At 59.1% G+C, this 22,503-nt stretch overlaps 1 protein-coding gene across 1 annotated transcript in view; it reads left to right on the top strand.

The window, feature by feature from the left end:
• The first annotated feature begins 3,637 nt into the window (after positions 1-3,637).
• The window catches only part of ERGIC1 (endoplasmic reticulum-golgi intermediate compartment 1), a 77,688-nt gene continuing 58,822 nt past the window's right edge, over positions 3,638-22,503 (top strand). The window contains exons 1-2 of the mRNA XM_081309713.1: positions 3,638-3,701; positions 3,970-4,369. Of these exons, the coding sequence (XP_081165839.1) occupies positions 3,653-3,701; positions 3,970-4,369 (449 nt within the window). The 5' untranslated portion in view covers positions 3,638-3,652. The remainder of the gene's footprint in view (positions 3,702-3,969; positions 4,370-22,503) is intronic.

Raw genomic sequence — 22,503 nt, 5'->3', positions numbered from 1 at the left:
CCTGGAAGCCTGCCCTGGACCCCTGTCCAGAACACCTAAGCTCAGCCTCTCAGTATCCTCTTCACCTTTTCCGGCAACAGTGCCCGCAGTCCGCTCTAGGAACCGCTCCTCATCTGTGTGCGTAAGAAGGGGCTGGCTCCTCCCCAGGCTGTGGGGGCTGATGGTCAGCCTAGGCATGGCCAGTCAGTATGCCCATTCCCCTGAGGCCACCATATAGGGCTGTGTGACCTCGGCCAGACCCTTGACAGTCAGAGTAGGAGCCTTTGCAGGAAGAATTGGGAAAAATAAAATCTGTCTGTGGAGGTTTCTGGGTAGAAAAACACGTCAGCCTGGAGCTACATTCTGCCAGCATGGGTAAAAGCCCACCTCCAGATGTAGCTGGAAGAAAAAAGATGAGCCCGGGAGAGAGAGATTCCTGAGTGATGGTTGAAGGACCTGGATTCAGCTATGCCTGAAACCCACATCTACTCCTCTCCTCTGCTTTCCCTGTTATGGAAAGTGTGTATTGATTCAAGGTGATATCTGTTACCTTCAGCTGAGAAAGTTCAAACCAATTCATCCCCATTGCTGGAATCAGGGACCTAATTCTAGGGACCCCAGATTTCTATGCTTCCCATGAGACTGAACTCCCACATGAAACTGCAATAGACATTGGTAACCCTGCTGCTTGTTTTTGCTTCAGAGTTTGCTCACCTCCTCCCCTAGCTCTTGAACTCAGAGCAAGGCCAGTTTCCTTCCACAGCACCTGCCCCCGAGATGTGCTCAGTGAATAATTGTAGTCATTGTGGTGACTGCTTGATCGGAGACTTTAACAGAGTGAGAAGTCACACATTCAGAGACCTGATTGCTACAGACCTAAGTCACCCTCGCGTCCTCTCTGAGACAACAAAGGATTATTATTTTTGATCTCTCTTCATCAGGACCATGGCTGAGCCAGCCCCACCCATGAACCACAAAGCAGTCTCCCACCACAGAAAAACCAATCTGGCCCAGGTATTCCCCTGCCGAAGACAACTTTCAGTGACATTTGGGTGGAAAGGAGTGAGCCTGTGGATTCAGGAAACTCTGCATCATAGGACATTCATTTATTTTTTGATTGGTTCATTCAGCAAGCGTTTAATTGGCACCTACTCTGCGCCAGGCACGACGCATGCACCACATCCTCCTGACCAGCATTCCGGGCACCGTACTGGCTATGTCTGGCTGCACTGCCAACCACTCCAAGCTTAGGGGCTTAAAACAGCAAACAGGAACCCAGGCCCGGCTGAGCTGGACGCCTCCTCTGGGTCAGAACGTCTCAGAGGCTGCAGTCATGCATGCTGTCCACCGGCCACCCCGGGGCCCACTGGGGTTCAGGGATCGTCTCTAGACTCATTTGAAGGTAGCTGTCGGGGCTTGGAAGATCCACTGTGGGCTCACTCGGGTGGCTTCCCCAAGACAGCTGTCTGCTCTTGGGTCACTGATCCTGGAGACAGTGAGGGACAGTGTCCTGGACAGAGGTCACAGCCTTGCAACCTCCTTCTGGAAACAGCCTGCCCATGCCCCTGCCATATTCTGCTCATTAGAAGCCAGTCAGTAAGTCCAGCCTCCAATCCCAGGGAGGAGTCCTGCTAGGGTACAAATGCCAGGAGGTGGAGTCACTGGGCGCCTCAGAGGCCACCTGCTGCAGAGAGCATTATCCTCTTCATTTCTCGCCCAGATGCCCCGTGGTTGGCAACCTATCTGCTCACCAGCTCGAGAGTTTCCTGACTCTAAGTCCCCAAGCCAGTTGGGGGTGAGATAAAGGAAGGTAGGAAGAAAATGCCAGTAGAAAGAAATGTGACCAGTGACCCATGACCTAGTGGCTTGACATGAGCATTTCTCTTGTCATTCCATGGGTCTGGAGCCCAGAGCAGCTGGCTGGGTGGTTCTGACTCAGGGTTCCCCAGAGGCTGTGGCTAAGCTGTGGGCCCTATCACCCACGAGGCCCCTGGCAGGGTCCAGGAGCCTCGCCACGTAGACCCCTGTGACAGCCAAGCTCAGGCATGCTCAGGACAGGGCGTTGGGCTGCCCCAGAACGAAGAAGCCAAAGAGCTCCACAGGAGGCTCAGTGTCTTTTGAGACCTAGAAGTCATACCCTGTCACCTCTGCAGCATCCTGCAGGTTGGTTCACAGGTCAGCCCTCTTCATTGTAGGAAGCGATGACACAAGGGCTTGGGAGTGCCAGGATGAGGACACTGGATGCTCTGAGGACCTCTGGCCACCACAGGGCCCCACGGGATTGATAGTCCTGCAGCTCAGCTCTTATGAAGTTCACCCCCACCAAAAAAGATCCACGTTCCTGCCTGCTTCCGTGCACACACCACACACCGTACCCTCCCAGCTCCACCTCCCGCCATCTCCGGGGAGCGTGGACCATCTGGGATTGACAGCTTGGTCTGCTTCTGGACCTCAAGGGTCCCTGCAGAGACCCTTGTGGGTGGACCCCCTGGTGGCCCCTGTTCTGGGGGAAGACCCGCCCCTTCAACATGCATTGCTGTGTCCCCTCCACAACAGGCTCCGGTTGGACGCTGGGCTACGATGGCCAGCAAACAGACTCTGCCTCCCTCTGCAGCGTCCACTCAAGATGGGGAGGTAGGTACTAACCAGTTAGTGACAATCTAATCACACATTGTGACAAGTTCTCCCAAGGAAACCCTTGGCACACCATGGTTGTGTAACAGGGGACTGGCCTGTTTCACACATAGTAATTGAGCAGTCAGGTAATTAACTGGGCTGGAAGGCTGTGAGCACTGGGTTCAGGCATGAGGGTCCAAACCCCGAAAGCAACAGGAGCTTAAACAGGGAGATTCTCACTTCTCTCTTGTGTAAAAGCCTGGGTAGGTATCTGAGGACAGGGAAGGCACCCAGCTTCTGTTGCCCTGTGACACCCACATACCTCGTCTATGATCCACATTTGGAAAAGGGAGGGCACAAGGTCAAATGTCACCTGCACAGAATGTCCCTCTACACAGGGCCAGCTGTCCTCTGCACCGAGCCACTGCTTAGGCACTTGTCCCATAGGCTGAGCTGCAAAGGCCCTCTCATCCCTCTGAGGACGGATTGAAGACAGTGACCCATCCGCTCCCACTGGTCACCTTAGGAGATAACTGATTAGAATGGTGCCCAGTTTCCTCCACGCTTACTTCAGAAAACCTAAGTACAACACTGTGCACTTTGGTTATTCTGGAGATTTAACCTCTGGCAGGAGTCCTGGGTAGTGAGTCCTGGGTGGTGGGCTCGTGGTAAACAGGGACATGGCAACTCACCTCCCTGTCTCCCTTCTGCAGCACTTTTCTTGTACCCTGCCTCCACCGCCTTGGTGTCCCTGACTGCCACTTAACAGCCCAGCTCTTGGGGCACCAGCCCCCACCTCCCACCTGGATTTTTCTCATGGTACCAACATCTGGAGGAAGGGACAGCGCCAGAACCCCGGGAGAGGTCAGAGGTCAGAAAGAGCTTCCATGGCCGGCCTGTGTCTGTCCCTCTGCCATCCCCTCAGCCCCACAATCACTCTGCCCTTCTGTGACAATGTCTATTGCCACCTTAGGCCAAGCCACAGAGCTGACCGTCTGCCTCTGGCAGCCCTGCAAGTCCTGGATAGCCTGGTACTCTGCAAATACCCGGTGGGGCAATGAGAAGCGGAAGACGACCTGCTAGCTTGGGGAGGAGCCCCGCACCAGGTGCAGGCACCCTGCTGAGCCAGCCTCCCAAATGTTCTCACTCGATCCCCAAGAAACCCCATCTCCCAGTGAACAGGTGTCATCAGCTGCTTTGTGCAGATGTGGAAGGGGAGATCAGAGACAGTGATTTTCCCAGAGAGGCACAGCAGGGTAGGCAGTGGGCCCACTTTACCCATCTCAGACCTCCTGCCTTCCCCTAATACCAGGCCCTCACTTGGAGCTGGGCACTTGCACGGACCAAACGGGGACCTTCCCATTTAATTCACAGCTCAAAGAAGTTGTTTTGCAAATGCAAAGATCAGGGCCCCCCACGGACAAAGCCATTTGCCTCAGGCCACCCGGAGGAACGAGGAGGAAGACCTAGCGGAGGCTCAAAGGGACGGGTACAGGATTCCCGGGGCTCCCCTCCGCTGGGGGCCTCGATTCCCGCCCCGCCTGCAGCCACGGCCACGCTCACCGAGCGGAAGGGGCGGCGGCGGCGGCGGCGGCCAATGGGCTGCGCGGAGCGTCACTTCCCGCGGCGGCAGCGGCGGCGGGGGCGGGGCGCCGGCGGGGGCGGGGCGGCCAGGAGGCGGCGGCACGGGCTGGACCCACGCGGCGCGCGGCCCGCCCGGCCTGCAGCGCTCCCTCCCCGGCGGCGGCGGCACGATGCCCTTTGACTTCAGGAGGTGAGTGGGGCGGCCCGGCCCCTGGGACCCCCTCGGGACCCTCCGCGGCGCTCGGCAGCCGCGCACGTTCCCGCCCTGCGCGCCGAAGCAGCCCCCGCGCGGTGCACGCCTTGGCAGGCCCTGGGACCCCCGCCCTGCAGCGAGCCGGCCGGAGGCGCGGAGGCCCCGCGGGCAGCCTGCCAGCCCACCCTCCCGCCGACCGCAGAGCCCCTTCCCCAGCGCCCGCACCCCTTGCATTCCCTCCCCCAACCCCCAGATGGGAACCCGCGAGCATCCCCTCCTCCCTCTCCCGGCCTCCTTTAGTGGACCCCACCCTAGGTGACAGGTGGGGCCAGGGCACCTCGCGTGGGCCCCTGGGATCCGCAGCGGCTTGCAGCCTCAACCATCCCCGCAGCAGCGGGAGAGGGCTGGATTTCCAGAGCCCGAGGCACCCCCAGGCAAGGCAGATCAGGAGGCCTGTCCAGATGAAGGCCTGTCCCCACCCCCACCCCGTCCCCAGACCAGTCCCTGTGCTCCGGGGCTGGGGGCACTACGGGAAGGGAAGGAGGCCTGGCAGGCTTGGAAAGGGCTCTGCAGAGGGGCCAGCAGGGTCTGGCCTTGGCTTTCTGCAGTCACAACAATGGGCCCTTTGTGGGGTCCAGCTGCCTCGCTGGCCTCTGTCGTGCTGGACCAGGCATTCTGGAAGTCTGCCCGTAACCGGGTCTCCACCACACGTTCCCTTGAGGTGTGGAGCTCCAGGGGATGCCCTTGGCCAAGGCCGGGAAAATAGCAGGGCTTTTTAGGAGGAGCTGTATTAGCATCCTGGCCTGCTGCCCACACTGAGCAGCAAGGGTGTATTCCAAAAATCAGGGGCAAGGGCTCTAGGTTGGGACCTCCCCTCACTGCTCAGCCACCTGACCCCAGCAAGTGTCTGAACCCTCTCAGCTTCTGGTTTCACCACTTGCAAATTGGGTCTAAAAATAAGGTCCCCACCTGTGAGGCCCGGGTTCAGGAGAGGGCTGAACAGCTGCGCGGCTCACTGCTTTGAAGTAGGGCATTAGTGCAGGAGGGGCTTCTCTGTGCCAGCCTGTGCTGCCCACATCAGGAAGAGTCAAGCACAGGGGAAGTAGTACAGTGACAGTCCCCCGGAAGGGAAGGTCCTAGCCTGCTGTCAACCATGGCATGGGAGCATGCTGGGGTATAGATTTGGAGAGGACATCATCTTTGAACCTCTTGACCAGCTGACATGGTTTTCCTGCTCAACATGGGCACCGAGGCCACCTGGCAAACATTTGCCAGCTTCCTGCTCCTTCGGGGCAGCCCTGAGGCTGGTACTGAGGTCCCCGATACAAATGCATGCAGACTCAGGGCACTTTGAACAAAGAACGCCCCACTGATGGAATTCAGGGCAGTCCTCATGCTGACAGATGGGGCCACTAGAGCCGTTTGCACACCCACTCCTAGTTCTAGTCACCTCCCTTGCTTGGACTGACGAGATTCCTGCCCCCTCGTTTGTCAAATGATTTTGAGCTTGTTGGAGAAATCGCTTCCTCTGGTCAGTTAATCCTTTCACTCTGCACACCCATAGTACAGAGGAGGAAGTAGAGGCTGAGGGGCTTACCCTAGGCTTCTGGGTGCTGCAGGGAAGGGTGGGCCTGGATCCTGGTTGGAAGTTTGGGGGGCAGGAAGGGTGAAATAAGGAAACCAAGTGAGCCAGTGCTAGCCTTTGGCCTTGGAGGCGCTTGCTGTCACCAGAATTGGTGTTTAAGGGGGACTGGTGCAGCCCTCTGGCAGCTGCCCAGAGCTCCATGGGCATGCCTCTGGCCCTGAGCGCCCTGGGGCCCACCGCAGCATGGTTGAGGGTGGATTCCACACTTAGTGGCTGCACGTTGGAGGACGAGCCCTGTGCACCCAGGTGACCTGCGCTTTTTAAGAACTCTTAACCAAAGGGTCCAGGATTTGGGTGCTGAGGAAGGTCCCCTGTCCCCACGCACCTTCCTCCTATTCAGTGTTTGCTTATCAAATATTCACTGAGTGCCTGCACCGTGCTCAGCCCTCTGCCACGTGCCCCACTGTGGGGAGGCCAGTGGCAGGTGGCCCAGCCTGCCCAGTGGCCCCAGAGGAGGAGGGAGGAGGGCTAATGGGGCCTGAGGACTGGAGGTGCCAGCCAGCAAGCAAGGACCATCCAGCATTGCACAGGCAGACTTGAGGCCCATCCCCGTGCCACCTGGGAGAGGGGGCTAATCTTCACTTTAGATAAAGGACGGGGAGGCTCCTTGGGTGGGAGGTCTTTGTCCTGGGCAGCGGGAGAGGCAGTGGCTGGGCCTTGACATGGGCTTCAGAGCCTTAGCTTGGGAGAAGAGGAGACCTGGAGGCTCCCACCGCCCAGTTGGAGGAGGGGCAGAGGGGCGTGCTCTGCCATGACTCCCCAGCCCCAGTTCAAGGCCAGGGGCAAACTGGCTTCCTGGTGCTCTTCCTGTAGCAGGAGAAGAAACAGAAACCTCGAGCTTGCCACGCTCCTCTCTCCTGCCCTTAGGACCTTGTGCACCTTACGGAGCTCCAGGAAAAGGACAGGGTCCAGGCCAGGCCCCTGGGAAGTCCGGCACAGGGTGCCGCAGGGTGCGGCGGGAGGTTCCAGCTGCCACCATTGTTCTTCGTGTAGTTTCATTTAAACACCTTTCACCCAGCACCCCGTCATTTGCTTAATTATGAGGCTTATTCTTCTCCTTCCCGTTACTCCGTGGGCACCCGAGGGCAAGGATTTGTATCTGCTTTATGCAGGCCATGTCTAGCACCCAGGACGGTGCTTGGGCCAAGCCACTGTGATTGCCCCGGCTTCTTGCTGGGTACTGGGCCGTTGGCAGCTAGCAATGGGCAGGTCTGTGTCCTTCTTCCTTCCTAGGGATGGAACCCAGTGCCTGCCCCCCCCACCCCAGCCCCTCCCCTTTCAGCATTGTTTTTGGGTGAGGGAGGGGGTGGGCCCAGAGGAGGGACCCTGGACCTGAGGTGGTGCCTTGTGTTTGCTTTGCCTCTGCCCACAGGTCCACTGATAGCTGGGCACGTACTTGTGGAACTGGCCTTGTGACCTAGATCCGTGGGTGTTGTCCCTAGTTCCGGCTGGCCCGGGACCAGAGGCACCTGCCAGCTCTGCTGCTGAGCCTGGGAGGTGGGGGGAGAGAACAGCACGTGGCGTCCCCATGCCCCAAGCCAGTGGAGCCTGAACCCTCTCTCAGGAAGGAGGCGCAGGTGGCTGACGCCCCCACAAAGCCCAAGTTCAAACCCCAAGACCTGGGGGCTGCTGCTTCCCTACCTGACCCGTGCCCTGCCCTGGGACAATGGACTTACCTCTTGGAGCTTCATTTCTCTCCTTCAAGGAGATGAGAGTTGTAGGGACAAGTGGGACACCCCTGCACTGTAGGGACAGCCACATAATTTGTGGGGCCCAGTGCTGCCCCTCTGGAAAAGTATTAGGAATTTCAAGATGGTGGCCGCGGAGCATTGAGCCAAGTGTGCAGCAAGCGTGGGACCCTGTGTGACAACAGGGGCCACAGCCTGTGGTGCTGGCCCTGTGCGGTCCCTTGGGTCACTTCTCACTCTGGCCTTCCAAGTGGTCTCTGCCCTCTGGGAGACCCCAGACCTCTTCAGGACCCAGTGGGAGCTCTCCAAGGTGGAGCAATACTTTCCCATCCTGGTGCTGGCCCTCGGGTCTGGACCCCGTGCACCCCGCAGCCTGTGTGCTAGGCCCTGCAGACCGTGGCTGCCCCTGCGCCTGCGCCCGGCTGAGCCTCAGCCCCTGCGGGGACTGTGAGCACAGTTAATCCTGAGCAGAGTGACAGCAGGGAGACCTGCATGTCCAGTAAGCCTCGTCCCAGCGGAGCTCCCGGGAGCGACCACAGCACAAGCTTCACAGCCATCTGCGTTAATGGAGGCCTGCCTAAAACCCAGAGCCGAGGGAACGCGGGAGCCCGTGTGTTGTGTTTATTGAGCACTTACTAGCTCAGGACGGCTGGAAGAAGCTGGCAGGGGTCCACTCACTTTGACCCCGGCAGCTCTCCAAGGCAGCACTGCACTGTTCCTCGACACACAGGGCCTGCTGAGGTGGCAGAGGGCAGGAGCAGGGCCCATCAGCCAGCAGTGGCCCATTGCCGCCTTATAGGCTTCTTTTCCATTCACTAAATTGAGAGCGATCCGGAGCCCCTTCTAACTGGATTCCTTGGCTTCCTCTTGGCTGACCCCGTCCAGCAGGGCTCCTCACAAAGCTTAGAGCTTTCAGTCTTTTTCTTGTTTTTCTTTCTATTTTTAAAACTGGTTTCATGCAGTCTGACCCCTGATTCTGGAATCAGTGTTTTCAAAAGCCCTCACACCAGCTGATGGTGTCACTCTTGAAGGCCAGGTCTGCGTGCTGTCCACGGGGCTATGTCCACCTGCCCCTCTGGGCTTGGCGTGTAGGGGAGTCGCTCCCCCAGGCCTTTGGATCCCTGGCTCTGATCTCCTGGTGGCTGTGACCGGGCTTTAGCAGGCAGTGGCCTTGCATTCCCCGTCTGAGTTCCTTTCTGACCCCCCCGCAGTTGCTGGGTGGTTTCTATAGACCCAGGAGAGCCAGGCAGGGCATAGGAGGGCCCTGGGGTGAGGCTGAGCTGGTACCTCTAAATGGTGCGCTTGAACCCCACTTCCATCGGGATCGTTTGAGAAGATGTAAAAATCCCCAAACTCAAGCTGTACCCCAGGCCCAGTGGTCCGGACCCTAGGGTGGGGCCTGGGTACTTTTGAAAGCCCCTTTGTGATTCCAGTGCTCTGTGTTGGGAGAACCCATAGCCAGCAGGGCAGAGGCCACCAGTAAAGTGATGGGCAGGGGGTCTTTTCTGTTAACATCCTCTATCTTCCAAGAGGTCCCAGGACAACAGCTCCAGCATCGCCCGGGAGCTCTTGAACCTGCATAATCTCAGCGCCCACCTGCATCAGAAGTGCGTGTTAGCACAAGTCCTGCCTCTGGGAGACGGTGACACGCGGAGTCCTGCCTGTGCACACCACTGTCAGGCTGCCTCACTCAGGGCTCCCAGGCATCCTGCACAGAGGACCCACGGTCTCTTGGTTCAGCCCAGTTTTGCCTGATGAGTCCTCAGAGGCGCCCTGCTGTTGCTAGAATGCCTAGAACCCGGTTTGGGAAACACAGCCCTAATTGTCCTTTAGGAGTGGTAATTAGCCTAATTGTCTGTTGCAGCTTTAATATTTAGGCCTATTAACCTAATTACCTTGGCTGTGCCAGGGCAGAAACCTCCCACGCTCCACATAAAAAATCCTGGCCCAAGGGAGAGGCAGGAGGGACTCCTCCTGCACCCCGTAGGAGCTCCGTAGGATGCTCCTCCGTGCCCTCTGAGCAGGCACGCTGAGTCCTGTTCACACCCAGGGAAATCGGCCCTCAGAAACTCTGGGTGTCAGCTATGTGCTCGCCTGACCCCGGCACCCAGGAGGCTGCGGTAGGAGGATCACCCAAGCCAGGAGGTCGAGACCAGCCCAGGTGACATAGTGAGACCCCAGCTCAGAAAGTAAAAGGAAAAAGAAATGCCGGGTCTCCTGGCTGGTGCAGCAAGGGGCCCCCTGGGGACCTGGCACACCTGACAGTGCCATCTCTGGTCCTTGTCACCAGCCCCCTCCTGGAGCCTGCCCTGCAGTGCAGCTGCTCAGGAAGTGAGATGCATTTGAACTGGACTGAGTCTGCTGTGTTCCAGTGGTGGGCCCCCTGGACGAAGGGCGGCTGCAGTTAGGGTCGCAGCTCATCCATGTGCCCAGACACGTGGCTGCTGGCTTCCCAGCTGCCCCTGCAACACGAGATCCCTTCCTCGTGCTCTGGTCTGGGTGGCAGGGTCCCTGGAGGAGGGGGCAGTGCTACCTTGTTGCTCCTGCCTGTGGTTCTTGAGCTTACGAGCCCTGTGCTGAGCACCTCGCTGGATTGAAGTCACGCTGGCCTTATGCGTGACGTGAGACTGTTAGGACTTTATTTTAATTTTGCTTAATTTTTTAAGTTAGCATATAATAAACTTGGCTCTTTTTTTGGTGCACACTTTGAAATGTTAGACATGTTTATCATGTAATCACCAGATGCAGCCGGTACAAACCAGACCCAGGCCCCCAGACCCCTCAGGCCTCCTCTCCAGTCACACTGTGTTAATTCAGTTTTTGGAAGTGCAGCCAGAACACTTGAGATCTGCCGCCTTAACAGATTCCAGTGCACGATGCAGTGGGGTCGATCACAGGTAGTGCCACCCCTCAGATCTCTAGGGACATGCTTATTCCACAGGCCTGAAACCTCGTATCCGTGGAACATCTCCCACCGTCCCTCTCCCCCATCCCTGTGACCTCATTCCTTTAGTCTGCCTGTTTTGAAAGCCTCACGTCTCAGAATCAGATAGTATTTGGCCTTCTGTGCCTGACACATTTCACTTAGTATGCTCCTGGTTCATCTGTCTCACTGCAAACGACAGGATTCCCTTCTTTTTTCCAGGCTGAGTAGTACTCCAGCACGTGTGTATACCTGCATTCACTTGTTGAGGTTGATTCCTCGTCTTTCTCCATCAGTGGGCTGCAGTGAGCATGGGTTGTGACGTCTCTTTGAGATCCTGATTTCAGTCCTTTGGAGAGGGCCCTGTCATGGGGTTGCTGAATCCTGTGGTAGTCCACTTGTGGGTTTTCCGCGGTGGATGCTCTGTGTTCCCCTCCCACCAGCAGAGCGTCAGGGAGCCCTTTTCCCACATCCCCCCCAACACTGGTCATGCTTCCTGGTACAGCTGACCCAGCCCGCGTGGTCTGAGTCCCAGGGACTGGCATTTATTTCCCTGGCGATGAGCAATGTTGAGCATCTGATAGACCGGTGGCCGCTCGTCTCTGAAGACATGTCTGTCCCTGTCCTCTGGGTTTCTCATGGGCTCCTGTGTTCTCTTGCTGTTGACCTGAAGGACCCCTCGTGTATTTTGGACGTGAGCCCCTGTTGGACGTGCGGCTTGCAGGTGTCTGCCCTCCCCGCGGGCTGCCCGCTCATTCCTGCAGCTTTAGTTTTAAAGTAGGAAGCCGGTCCAGGGCTGGGAACGGCTAGGCCACCACCGGCTGGCAGAGCGGCTGGAGCCCCAGGGGCTGGTGGCTCCCCTCAGTGCCTCCTGCCTGGCTGCTGCCCTGACTGTCCAGTTGCTGGCTGCCACCGGCTCTCACGCCAGAAGGCACAGAATTTAGCCACAGTCTCCCTCGAGAACTTGGGGGCCCGGTGCTGCCCAGCCTGGTTTGGTGTTTCCTGGGTCCAGGTGACACTCAAAGAGTGTGCAGAGAGAGCCTCCAGATCTTCAGGGGGACGTGCTGCATGGTGGTCCACCCTATCCACCTTCCAGAAGGTTCCCCACTGTAAATCCCGCAACTGGGAATACGGCCAGGCCGCCCTGGGAATGGCCCTCGGGTGCTGGCCTGGCGGGTCTCTGAATCTGCGTTCCTGCCTCGCTGTTCTCTGCCCGGGGGCCCTGGATGAGAGACTGTCCACAAGCCTTGGCTTGCCTTACCTGCAAATTGGGGTGTTCGTACTGTCCCCTCAGGGCTTTGGGGAGGATGGGACCAGCTCCTGTGGCCTGTGAGATGCGCTGCCTGGAAGGAGGAGCGCGTCCCCCCTGTCTTTCCTGCAGCACAAGCCCATGGTCCTCGCAGCGCCCCTGACCCCAGCCACCAGTCATCTGGAGACGGCTCTGGGAAGGCCTGGCCCCTGGTTTGCAGAGAGGCTCGCGTGAGCACACCTCGTGGTTAGGCCTGAAGCTGGACTCTGCTTCCTCGGTGGCACCCACAGGGACACAGATGCCAGACCTCAGTGAGCGGTCGGAGCAGGCGCAGGCCCCGGCCAGCGGCGGTAATGCCCCAGCAGGAAGTGGGGCCCTGTGCAGCCCTGATGAAGACCTCATGACATGTGTGGAGGTGCTTGGCACCGACTCTGGTTTTATTTCTGTCCAGCACCATAGTCACCAGCCTTTCCAAGGATCGTTGATGGCTGCAGTGTGCAGGCCCCGTGTGTGTGGTGCGTGAACAGTTGTGCTCGCTGGGCAGATGGACAGACCTCTGGGCTGAGCCCTGGACTCTGGTGGGCGCAGACCTGCAACAGGACAGAGGCAGCCTCGGAGCCCCGTCCCACCCTGGGCCTGGGCCAGGCCTGGCCCAAGGGGCTGACTCCTCCAGGCCTGTCTGCTAGGATGGCACCGCTGCCTTTACCATTGCTCCTGCCTCCCTGGGCAGGCCTAGGGCTGGTGAAAGTCCCTCCTGAGGGACACGCCCTTCTGCAGGACCTGTCATACCTCCTGCTCCCAGTGTGTCCCCATCAGGAACCTCCCGCCGAGGCGCTGGTAACACCGGGGGTACCCACGTAGCCAGCTGTTACCAAGGGCCAGGCTTGGACTCCTCCGCGCACCCTCGAGGCAGGATGCCGGGGTACAGAGGGGACAGGACTCAGCAGAGTCACGCAAACAGGTGACACAGCTTTGACTGGCACGCTGTGACATCAGAGCTGGCCTTCCTGACAACGGCTTCAGCCCCTGGGGGTAGGTTAACACTGGCATTTTCTCGGGGACACCCCACGGACACCAACGTCATCCCGTCCGCCTGGTTGTGTTTGTCATTGTTGCCATGGGAGCCTGGGGCCTCTGGGTAATGGGAGGAGGCTGCTGGTGGCCATTTCCCATTGCGCAGCTGCCAGACAGGAAGTTCCCGGGAGCCCAAGGAGTGTCTGTGGTTAGTGCCACCGCCTCCTGCGGAGGAAGCCCTGGCCAGTCCCCAGAGCCCCAGCTGCAGGCCAGACGCAGGCTGGGTGAGGGTCGGCTGCCCCCTGACCGTGTTCACTGAAGCTCTGCTGCCAGGCTAGCCTGGACACTGGGGTCAGCATCGACCAGGCAGGGCCTGCCCCTGCCTCGCAGGCCTGGTGCATCTCATTTTTCCAAACTAAGGGAACTTTTAATTCAGAAATGATTTTAAGTGTATGAAAAGTTGTGTTGCCACGTACCCAGTGTCCTGTGTCCCCACGGTCCATGCCTCACATTGCCGTGACGTGTTCATCCAGATGAGAAACTGACCTACGGCTCCTGTTCTCCCTCCTCTCCCTGTAAACTGACCCTCCTGGAGGGAAGGAGACCACACAGTCCCCGTGTGACGTCACATGACTTAACATGAGCAGGACCCAGGGCAGGGGCAGCTCGGCTGCCTCTGGGCCTCGCAAGCTTATGGCAGTGTGGGGTTGGGCTTGCGGGGCGCAAGGCAGTCTGTGACCAAGACACAGACCTGCGGAATAGGAGGTGGCATCCGTGCCTGGAGTGGGCGTGGCAGTCGGCACCCACCCTGCGGTCCTTCTGTTGCACCCTGCACCTTTTGTTAGCAGAGCCGATGACAAGGGCCCAGCACCCACATCACAAGGGAAACCTGGAAAGGAATACTTCACCCAGCACTATAGTGTTTTAGAAGTGGAGACTCCAGATTCCAAGTCTTTTTTTTTTTAAATTGTATCGTGTATATTTAAGATGTACAACATGATGTTTTTAAGACACACACATAGTAAAATGGTTATTGTAGTGAAACATCATCTCACACAGTTACTAGATTAGTCTATTTTCCAGTGCTGTTACAAAGCATCTGAGCTGGGGTAACTTATAAATAAAAGAGGTTTATTTAGCTCACAATTTCCAGGCTGAGAGTTCAGATGGCATTGCGCTGGCTCTGTGTGAGTGCCCCTGGCTGCCTCACTTTGTGGCCAATGGCATCTTGTGCAAGAGGCAGAGATCAAACAGGGAAAACAAATAACATGGAGAGATCGGTGGATGGGAGGGGCTTTTATAACAACCCTCCCCCGGGAACTAACTAGTCCCAGGAGAACTACCTTAACCTCTCTCGAGAGTGACACTGGTAGTGACCTCCTTCCTGGCCACACCTGTTAAGGGTTCCAGCACTTCGTGTTGCCAAAGCTGGGACCCAGCTTCCCTCACATGAACCTTGGGGACCAGCCCCCTGCAGGTTCCAATCAGCTCATGCCTCACTCCTCAGGGGCAAGAGCCCCTGTGAGGGACACGTGGCATGGGCCCTGAACATGCACACGTCACCACCCATGGTCCCTCATCTCCAGTGGGTCCACTTGGATATCTGTGTCCTTTGACCTCCTTCTGCCTCTTTCCTGTTTCCGCCTGCACCTGATCCTGGGGACCATTTTTACTCCCTGTGTCTTTGACCTTTTGAGTAGAAAACAGAGTGCCAGGGAGAGGTCACAGTGTGAAGTTGTCCTCTGGGCGTCTAGCCTTCCCCCCAGCACGTGTCCTCTGGGCCCATGGCTTGTGGCACTGTCTCTTTGTGTCTGCACTTACTTCCGTGTCCACTTGGCCCTTGGTGGACACTCACGGAGTTTGCATAACTTGGCACCTTTGCCAGGTGTAGCTTTGTGTCCTCTGAGTGTGTGCCCAGAGAGATGCCTGCAGGGTGCTGGGCACCCCCTGCTGCTTTCCCCACGGTGGGCCCGTCGGAGCCCCATGGTGTGCAGGGTCCCCTCTCCACTTCCTCACCAGCGCTTGCTCTCTGTCGTCTGGACAGCAGGCATGAGGTGGTGGCCGCCTGCATTTCCCTGGTGTCTGATGGCACCTTTCCACAGACCTGCTGGCCATTAAAGTGCCTGTTCAAGCCCTGCCCAGTTTTGACGGGATGACGTTTTCTTGCTCCCGAGTGGTAAATCTGACCCTCCCCAGTGAGCCCTGGGGTCTCCCAGCCATGGCCTTTCCGTTCCTTTGATGCCATCTGCTTGGTGACATCCAAGAAATCATTGCCAAAGCCCGTGTCCAGGCCTTCCTCCATTTCCTCTAGCAGTTTTGTGCTTTGGGGTTTTATGTGTTCTTATTTATTCAAGTTGATTTTTGCATATGGTATAAGATAAGGGGCCAGTTCCACTCTTTTGAACGAGGATGCTCAGCTTTCCCAGCCTGATTGGTTGAGGAGCCTGCTCCCCTGTGTCCTCTTGGTGCCTGGTCGGGTTAGCGGCCCTGTATCTGGAGGCTTGGTCCTGCTGCACGGTCTGCCTGCTGGTTTTCCCTGCCAGGGCCGTGCTCTTTCCTGACTGTGGCTCTGTAATGTGACCCTAAGTCAGGAAGCTGGTGCCTTTGACGTCCCTCTTCTCTACTGTTTTGGCTCTCCGGGTGTCCTGTGGGCCGTACAGGCCTTAGGGGCTAGGGGCGGTGGCATGGGACTCCTGGGCGGGGTCGCACCGAGTCTGCTTGCTGACTGTCGGCTGCTTCCATCGATGGCAGGCCTTCAGTCTCTTTGTGTCCTTTTCAGTCTCTGTCACGTCCCATAGCTCTCAGGCGTCCGCCTCCCCGGACAAACTGTTCAGTTTATCCCTGAGCTGTCCTGGTGTGGCTCTCACGCGCGGGGCTGCTTCTTGGTCTCAGGGAGGCCGTCGTCTGTGGTGGACATGCGGGTCGTGTGTGGCTTCTAGACCGTGTGACATCCGGGACTTGCTGCGTCGGGAATCTTGCTGCTCCTTCCTGGAGTGGGCACCTCCTGTTTCTTTTCCTTGTCTAGTTGCTCTGGCCAGTGCCTCTGGTGCTCCGTGGTGGAGGTAGAGGGACCAGACATACCCTCCTCGCCCGGTGCCAGACCTTAGCAGAGAAGCTTTGACTTCGCCCTCGTCATGTTGGCTGTGGGATTTTCTTTCCTCCTGCTCCTGGTGTGTGGCACGAGACCTGACTGGTGGGCATCTTCACCCGTGCTTCTGGAAGGGGGAATGGGGGTGAGCGGCAGGCATTGGGCACTTGGCGGGCAGGGACGGTAGACGAGAAAGCGCTGTGCATCTCTGGGTCTCCAGAGGAGCGCTAGTTGCCGTCCCCACGTCGGTGCATTCCGTTCTCACAGGTGGGCCACCTGGGGGCTTCTGCCCACTCCACAGGGGCGAGCGCCAAGGTGGAGTGGGCTGTCCTAGCGTTGGCAGGTTAACATCAGGATATATGGAGGGGCCCGCGGTGGGTGAGGCCGCCCTGGGGGGTCAGGGGAACCAGGCTCAGAAGGCTGGAGCACCTGCCTGGGTGTCAGGGGGACTTGCAGCTCGGCTTCTGCCGCAGAGCTGGGGTGTGTGTCAAGCTAAGTGAGCTGAGTCAAGGGCCATGAGAAGGTCCCCTGCTCTGTCCGGCCAGGTCCCTGGGCCATGCAGGCACGTCACCGCAGGTGGCCCTCACTCGCCTCACCCACTGGAGCACATCAAATTGGCAGCTGGGACTCGCCTCGTTCCGTGGCTGCTGCTTGGTGCTGACCTGGGGCAACTGGGCAGGAGTCCCTGGGAAAGAGGATGGAGGCCTCTGTAGTCTGTATCTCTCTGGGATGGGAAGACTGTCTGGCAGTGGTACTGCAAGGATCAGACCTAATAGAGAAGAGGTCAGTAGGAGCCCAGGCTCCCGAGGCCGACTCCCTACCTGAGAGTGCCCCACTTATCCGCTCTGTGACCTTGGGCAAGTGACCACCTGGTCTGCCCCCTGCCCAAGGTCTTTTTCCCCTTTAGCGCTGAGAGCAAGCCATGGACCTGTGGGTGCCGGGCCACCCAGCCGAGGAGGAGCAGGAGCTGCTCCTGTGTCTGCAGACCCCACTGGGCCTGGTGGGATCGGAGCCGGACAGGACGGCTCCAGGCGCTGGGCATGTTGCCACCGCTCCACAGGAGGGTAGGTCACGTCTTGGTGCCTCCACTTTGAGCCCAGTGGTTAAAGCCCAGCCAGGCCACCAGCCTATGGGAAGGGTCTGGAGGTGGCGTCCAGTCTTCCGGAGCAGGCGCAGTCCGCCTGGGGGTCTCCGGCCACTGACCAGTGCCCAGGACTTGGTTTTGCTGGCTGGTGTCCAGGAGGCCTCTTGGCCTCTAAACCAGGCCACTGCTCCTCAGGTCCTCTTCTGGGCTTCTTGTTGGCAGTGGAACTGGGGACCTGGGCAGGGAGGTCTCCCTTTGGAAGGAGCTGGTCTTTGGGAAATAGTAGGGACCAGCCACCAAGAGCTGGGTCTCCAGAGGCCCCCACCAGAGCAGAGACTGGCTCTGCTGTGTTCATCGTGGGGTCCCCAGGGCCTAGGACAGCACCAGGCACACTGAAGGCACCACACAGCAAGTGACTGGAGCTCCCTCCCTGGGTAGGATGAGCTTTGCTCCTGCAGGCTCCCAATGCGGTGGCACCTTAGCAGGAATGGGAACCTTCCCTGGGGTCGGTAGGGGGTCACCGAGGTGACACAGGCACCCAGCCCTGGTCAGTTCTCGGCACAGGGCTGGGGTGGCTGGGTATTTCCATGTTGAAACTCGACAGGGTTGTGCACCTGGACCCTGGTCCTCCACTGGAGATGGGAGGAGCAGCAGCCCTCTCCAAGGGCAGCTGGAGAGGCCACGCGGGAGCTGGGACTTTGGGGCAGCATTCAGTGGACACTGACTCACAGCCGCTGGTCCACGCAGTTTAAGAGGCACTGACCCCGCGGGTGCAGCCCGTCTTCTCATCTCTGAAGCAGGGGCTTCGCAGGCTGCGGGGGTCACTCTGCCCCAGTGTGGGGACGAAATACTGACGCCTGGGGACTCGGTGGGCACTCGGCCACCAGGGCTCTGGGCTCCCACGATGGGCCCCTTCAGTGAGCTGCCTGGGCTGTCGGGCAGGACAGGTGTCGCAGGCTCCCTGGTGGGGCAGGTGTGTTGGCACCCTGTGGGTCGTTGCATCGCCGCCTGGTGGCATTTCCCAGAACTCTAGGACACACCATGGGGTGGGGATGGTGACACCAGTTTCCACGAGGGCCGTGGTGGGGGAGGGGAGTGTGCCCACCTGCCTCCAGCCGCTCTGCGCCTGGAGAGCCCTGTGCCCTTTGTGTCTCTGTAGCCCGTGTCTCTCCTGGCAGCTCAGCAGGGCCACCGACCCTGTACCCAGCGCTGCAGCTGAGTGGCCTCCTTGCTGGTGGGCACCCATGAGCGTGTTTGCTCACTGAGACACGTAACATTTACTGCTGGGCCCTGCACCGGGGATGGAGGGGCTGTGATGGATCTGGCGTCCCCTCTGTGGGGCTTACAGGGCAAGGGGAACAAGGACAGGCGTCTGAGGGAGAGTTTTCTGAGCAGAGGGGCCCTGAGAGCTCTGGGGACGGCAGGGGCATCTGGACAGGGGTGAAGATTCCCCTCGACCCTGTCCCATGCTTTCACCTTGAGTGATTGGTTCAGAGCCAGGGCGAGGGGTCAGGGCAGTCCAGAGGCCAAAGCAGGACTGAACCGGTGTGGGTGAGGCGGAAGGACACCTGGGGGGCGTGGCTGGGGCCGCCAGCCTGCACGGGGCCTGCGCTGCCCGCTCTTGCTGCCCAGTCTTCTGGCTGGCGTCTCCGATTCACATTTTCCACATCAAATGACGTCCTGAAAATGTTGACCTTTGATTCATCAAGTGGCCCTTATTAGATTGGAAGTTATAGCCCATCAACTAAAAAACAATGACGGGTGACTCAGTTGGAGGCACTCAAGGCCAGAGGGGAGACGTGTGCCTTAGTCCTGTGTCCTCAGGTGGCCGGGCCACTCCCATGAGGGCTGGGCTAGAGAAGCCGAGGTGGGCTGGACGCCAGGCCCAGGCAGCGGGACCTGGACCTGAGCCCCGAGGCAGAGGGCTCCCAGGAGGGAGGAGAGTGGGGTTGTGGGCGAAGTAGCAGGCCTCCTGGGGGAGGGGCACTCCAGGGGTGAGTTGTGGGGGTCAGTGAGAGTGGGAGGGGGCAAGACGAGGGGTGCTGAGAGCAGGTGAGGGGGTTTCCCTGTGCGGCACTCGGCCACGGAGAGTCAGGCAGGTTCTTGAGCAGATGTGGTGCTTCAGAAAACCAGGGGGATCAAGTGAGGGGACCCCTAGGGCACTGTGAAGGGGAAGTAGGAGCCCACGGTGGGGATTGGTCCGCTCCTCAACATGGCCAGCGTAGCTCCCCACTCGGGATGCCTGCTCATTATGCAGACCCTTGTGGAGCAGGACCTGACTAGGGGCCCATCTCTGGGGACTCCACCTTGCCTGCGTCGCCCCTGCCTCCATGTCCCCTTTATACACTGGAGCAGAGTGACCTCCCAGGGTCCCGTGGTGTACAGTTAAATCCTGCACAGGATGTGCCTGAAGCAAGTTCCAGGCACACTGGGGGGGTGTGGGGGAGTGAGGGGCCAGGTCTCTGAAAACCCCACAATAGGAAAGTCACAGCTAGGACCTTGCAAAGCTTGTGGGAAGAGGTGTTGAGGCCCCAGGGCCTCTCACAGGCCTTAGGAACAAATGTCAAAGGTCACGTTGATGGTGCCCTCGATCCCCAGCATCGTTTGGGGACAACAAGATGGTGTGCGTGGGTTGCCAGTAAGGCTCCACTGCAGCTGTCAAGCCACGCACCTGTCCTCCAGGGCCCCACTGCTCCTGGACCTGAGGCACGTGACTCTGTCCCCCTGTGCTCTTGTCTTCCAGCTTCCCTTGTAGCCCCCAGAGTGGGGACATGGAGTCTGGGTCTCCCTCTGCTTCTGCTTTGCGTCCCTTTCACTTTTGGCCCCTGGGGCCGTCTGGCTGGTCGCCCAATCCTCAGTCACTCACAAGTGTTCCCGCTGGCCACTGCACTGCGCACTGTCCGGTGTTGAAACAGAGACACAGCCCCCGCCCCAGGGGCCCCAAGTTTCAGCCAGGAAGTCAACACCCAGCTACGCTTACTGTCCTCAACCACTTACCGTCCTCAGTTGTTGAGAGGACTCTCAGAAAGTCACAGGGACCAGCAGCTCAGGAGAGCGAGGGAGGTGGGGAAGAGCGTGGGGTGCCGCAGCAGGTGGGGGGTCTCCCTCTTTGCAGCAGGATTGAAGTTCAAAGCCAGCCTCAGAAACTGTGAGGCGCTAAGCAACTCAGTGAGACCCTCTCTCTAAATAAAATAGAAAAGGGGCTGGGATGTGGCTCAGTGTCGAGTACCCCGAGTTCAATTCCCGGTACCAAAAAAAAAAAGTCACAGGGGACCCGGAGCCTGCGTCTGTAGGGCCTCCAAGGGAGCCGGTGCCTTGACACTTGAAAGATATGTAAGGCTCACTGAGTCCCTGGGGGGAGGGAGGCCCAGGTGGAGGGAGAGCAGGGACACAGGTCCCCTGGCACAGTGGGAGCTGGTCGGGGCAGAAGTGACTGGAGGACAGCCGCGGAGCGCCGGGCGGGAGAGGTCTTTTGAGCCACGAGGACCTCAGAGGCCCAGGGAGGAATTTGCCCTCTATCCTGGGCCGCCTTGGGCCCCCGAGGCCTTCTGAGTAGATCCTTGTGGAAAGCTCACCCTGGACAGAAGGAGGTGTGGACGGAGCAGCACCTGCAGCCTGGGGGCAAGGCAGGTGGGCTGCACCACCCACCAGGTCCCTGGAGCCCGGCTCTTGCCTGGCACTTAGTGATGGTGTAGAAGACAGCGGGTGCCAGGACTGTGTGTCCCGAGGCTTGGGGCGGAAATGGGGGGGCTTTGCCGAGTGTCTTGCTGTCACGTGACTGTGACCATTCTAACCCAGCTTGCTTTGGAGGACACAGGTGAAGTCTGTTCAGTGACCCTGCTGAGTGCCAGCCCAAGCTCATCATCTTGGCCAGCCTCTAGGCCCCCTGTGACGTGGGCAGCGGCCCCCTGCTATCCAGAGGAAAAGCAGGCTGAGGAGCTTGCCCAGGGTCCCGAGGTGCCTGTGCCAGGTGTTCCTGAGCCACAGGGCGTGCAGGAGGGCACGGGAACATGGGGGCTGCTGGACACAGGGCCACAGCCTGTGCAGCCACAAGGCCTGGACCCAGGCAGCCACTCAAGGCACAGGAGGCTCCCGTTAGCTCTGCTAGGCCACCACCGAGACGCCCTTCATAGTGGCTTGGGTGCTTGATTTTGGGTGGGCAGTGGGTAGCCTTTGTGGGAGGCTTCCCACACTCCGTGCACCCCATCCTGGGCCGTGGCAGGGCCGTTCCCTGTAAATACCAGTCCACTGACGTGCGCATTCTTCCTGCGTGACTTCCCTGTCCAGATGAGACACTGCTCTGGGCTGTGCAGGTCCCCGGGAGGGGTCGGAGGCCCTGATCGCAGACAGCCAGCCAGTCATTCAGGGCCTCTGCTCCAGGCCGGCCACACTCCAGGAGGCCAGCACCTCCCACCGTCACCACCTCTGTCTGTCGCTGTCCCGGCTGGCTGACAAGGGTGCATTCCAGGCTGGAGTCGGCCTCCCCCCTTCTGTTTCCTGCCAGCTAAGCTGTGAGGTTGTGGGCTCAGGTCAGCCCGTGCCCAGGCAGGACACAATGTGCTCCCTGTGGGGAAGAGGGCAGCTGGTGCCTGCTCAGTGCCTCGGCCCCTTGGTTTGTTTGACAAATGCACTGAGCATCTACTATGTGCTTGGTATGGTTCTAGCACAGGGCATAAAGAGGGGGTGGTTGTACCCTGGTAACTCAGGAAGCCGAGGCAGGAGGATCCCAAGTTCAAGGACAGCCTGGGTGGTTTAGCAAGATCCTTTCTCACAATAAAACTGAAAAGGTCTGGGGTGTGGCTCAGTGATGGGTCAGGTCCCTGGGCTCCATCCCCAGCCCCTCAGAAAACCTCTGGGAGGAAGCAGTCTGCCCACCCGCCAGGAAGCACAGCTGCTCTCACCTGCTCCAAGTGCAGGTTGAAGGTCAAGGTCAGAGGCTGGTGCAGGTCACCCTCGGCCAGCTCTGGGGATCACTGTAACAGCCTGCCTTCTGTGGGCTCCTGAGGCCCCTGCACCCTTTATGCCTCCTGGAGTGGGCCTGGGCCTCGATCAGGTGCCCATGAACATGGAAGAGCCCACCTGCTGCCCCCGGTGGCCTTGCCCAGCCGACAGTGGTAAGAGGTGGTGGCTTCAGGATTGGAAGCCAGGTTTCTCCAACGCTAAAACCCAGCTCTGGGGCTGGGCTGCAGCGGGTGCCTGCTGCTGTCTTCCTATTGTGCATGAGGTTTGTGCGGTGCCCAGCCAGCTGCAGGCCTCTCCCGAATGCTATAGCCTGGCCAGAGGCTGTTGTTGAAAGCATTTGTCCCGGTTTATCCCAGGCCCTGGATCTTGCCTTTGACCCACACTTGTCCCTTCCACCTCCGCCTACAAGTCGGTTTATTACTTATTCAACAGCCTCAATTCTGTGCCAGGGACAGAGGTGAACAGGATGTGTCCCTGA

The sequence above is a fragment of the Spermophilus citellus genome (assembly GCF_964194105.1).
Source record: "Spermophilus citellus genome assembly, chromosome: 1".
Classification (NCBI taxonomy): domain Eukaryota; kingdom Metazoa; phylum Chordata; class Mammalia; order Rodentia; family Sciuridae; genus Spermophilus; species Spermophilus citellus.
The sequence above is the reverse complement of the archived record's forward strand: the minus strand, read 5'-3'. Positions and strand labels throughout refer to the sequence as shown.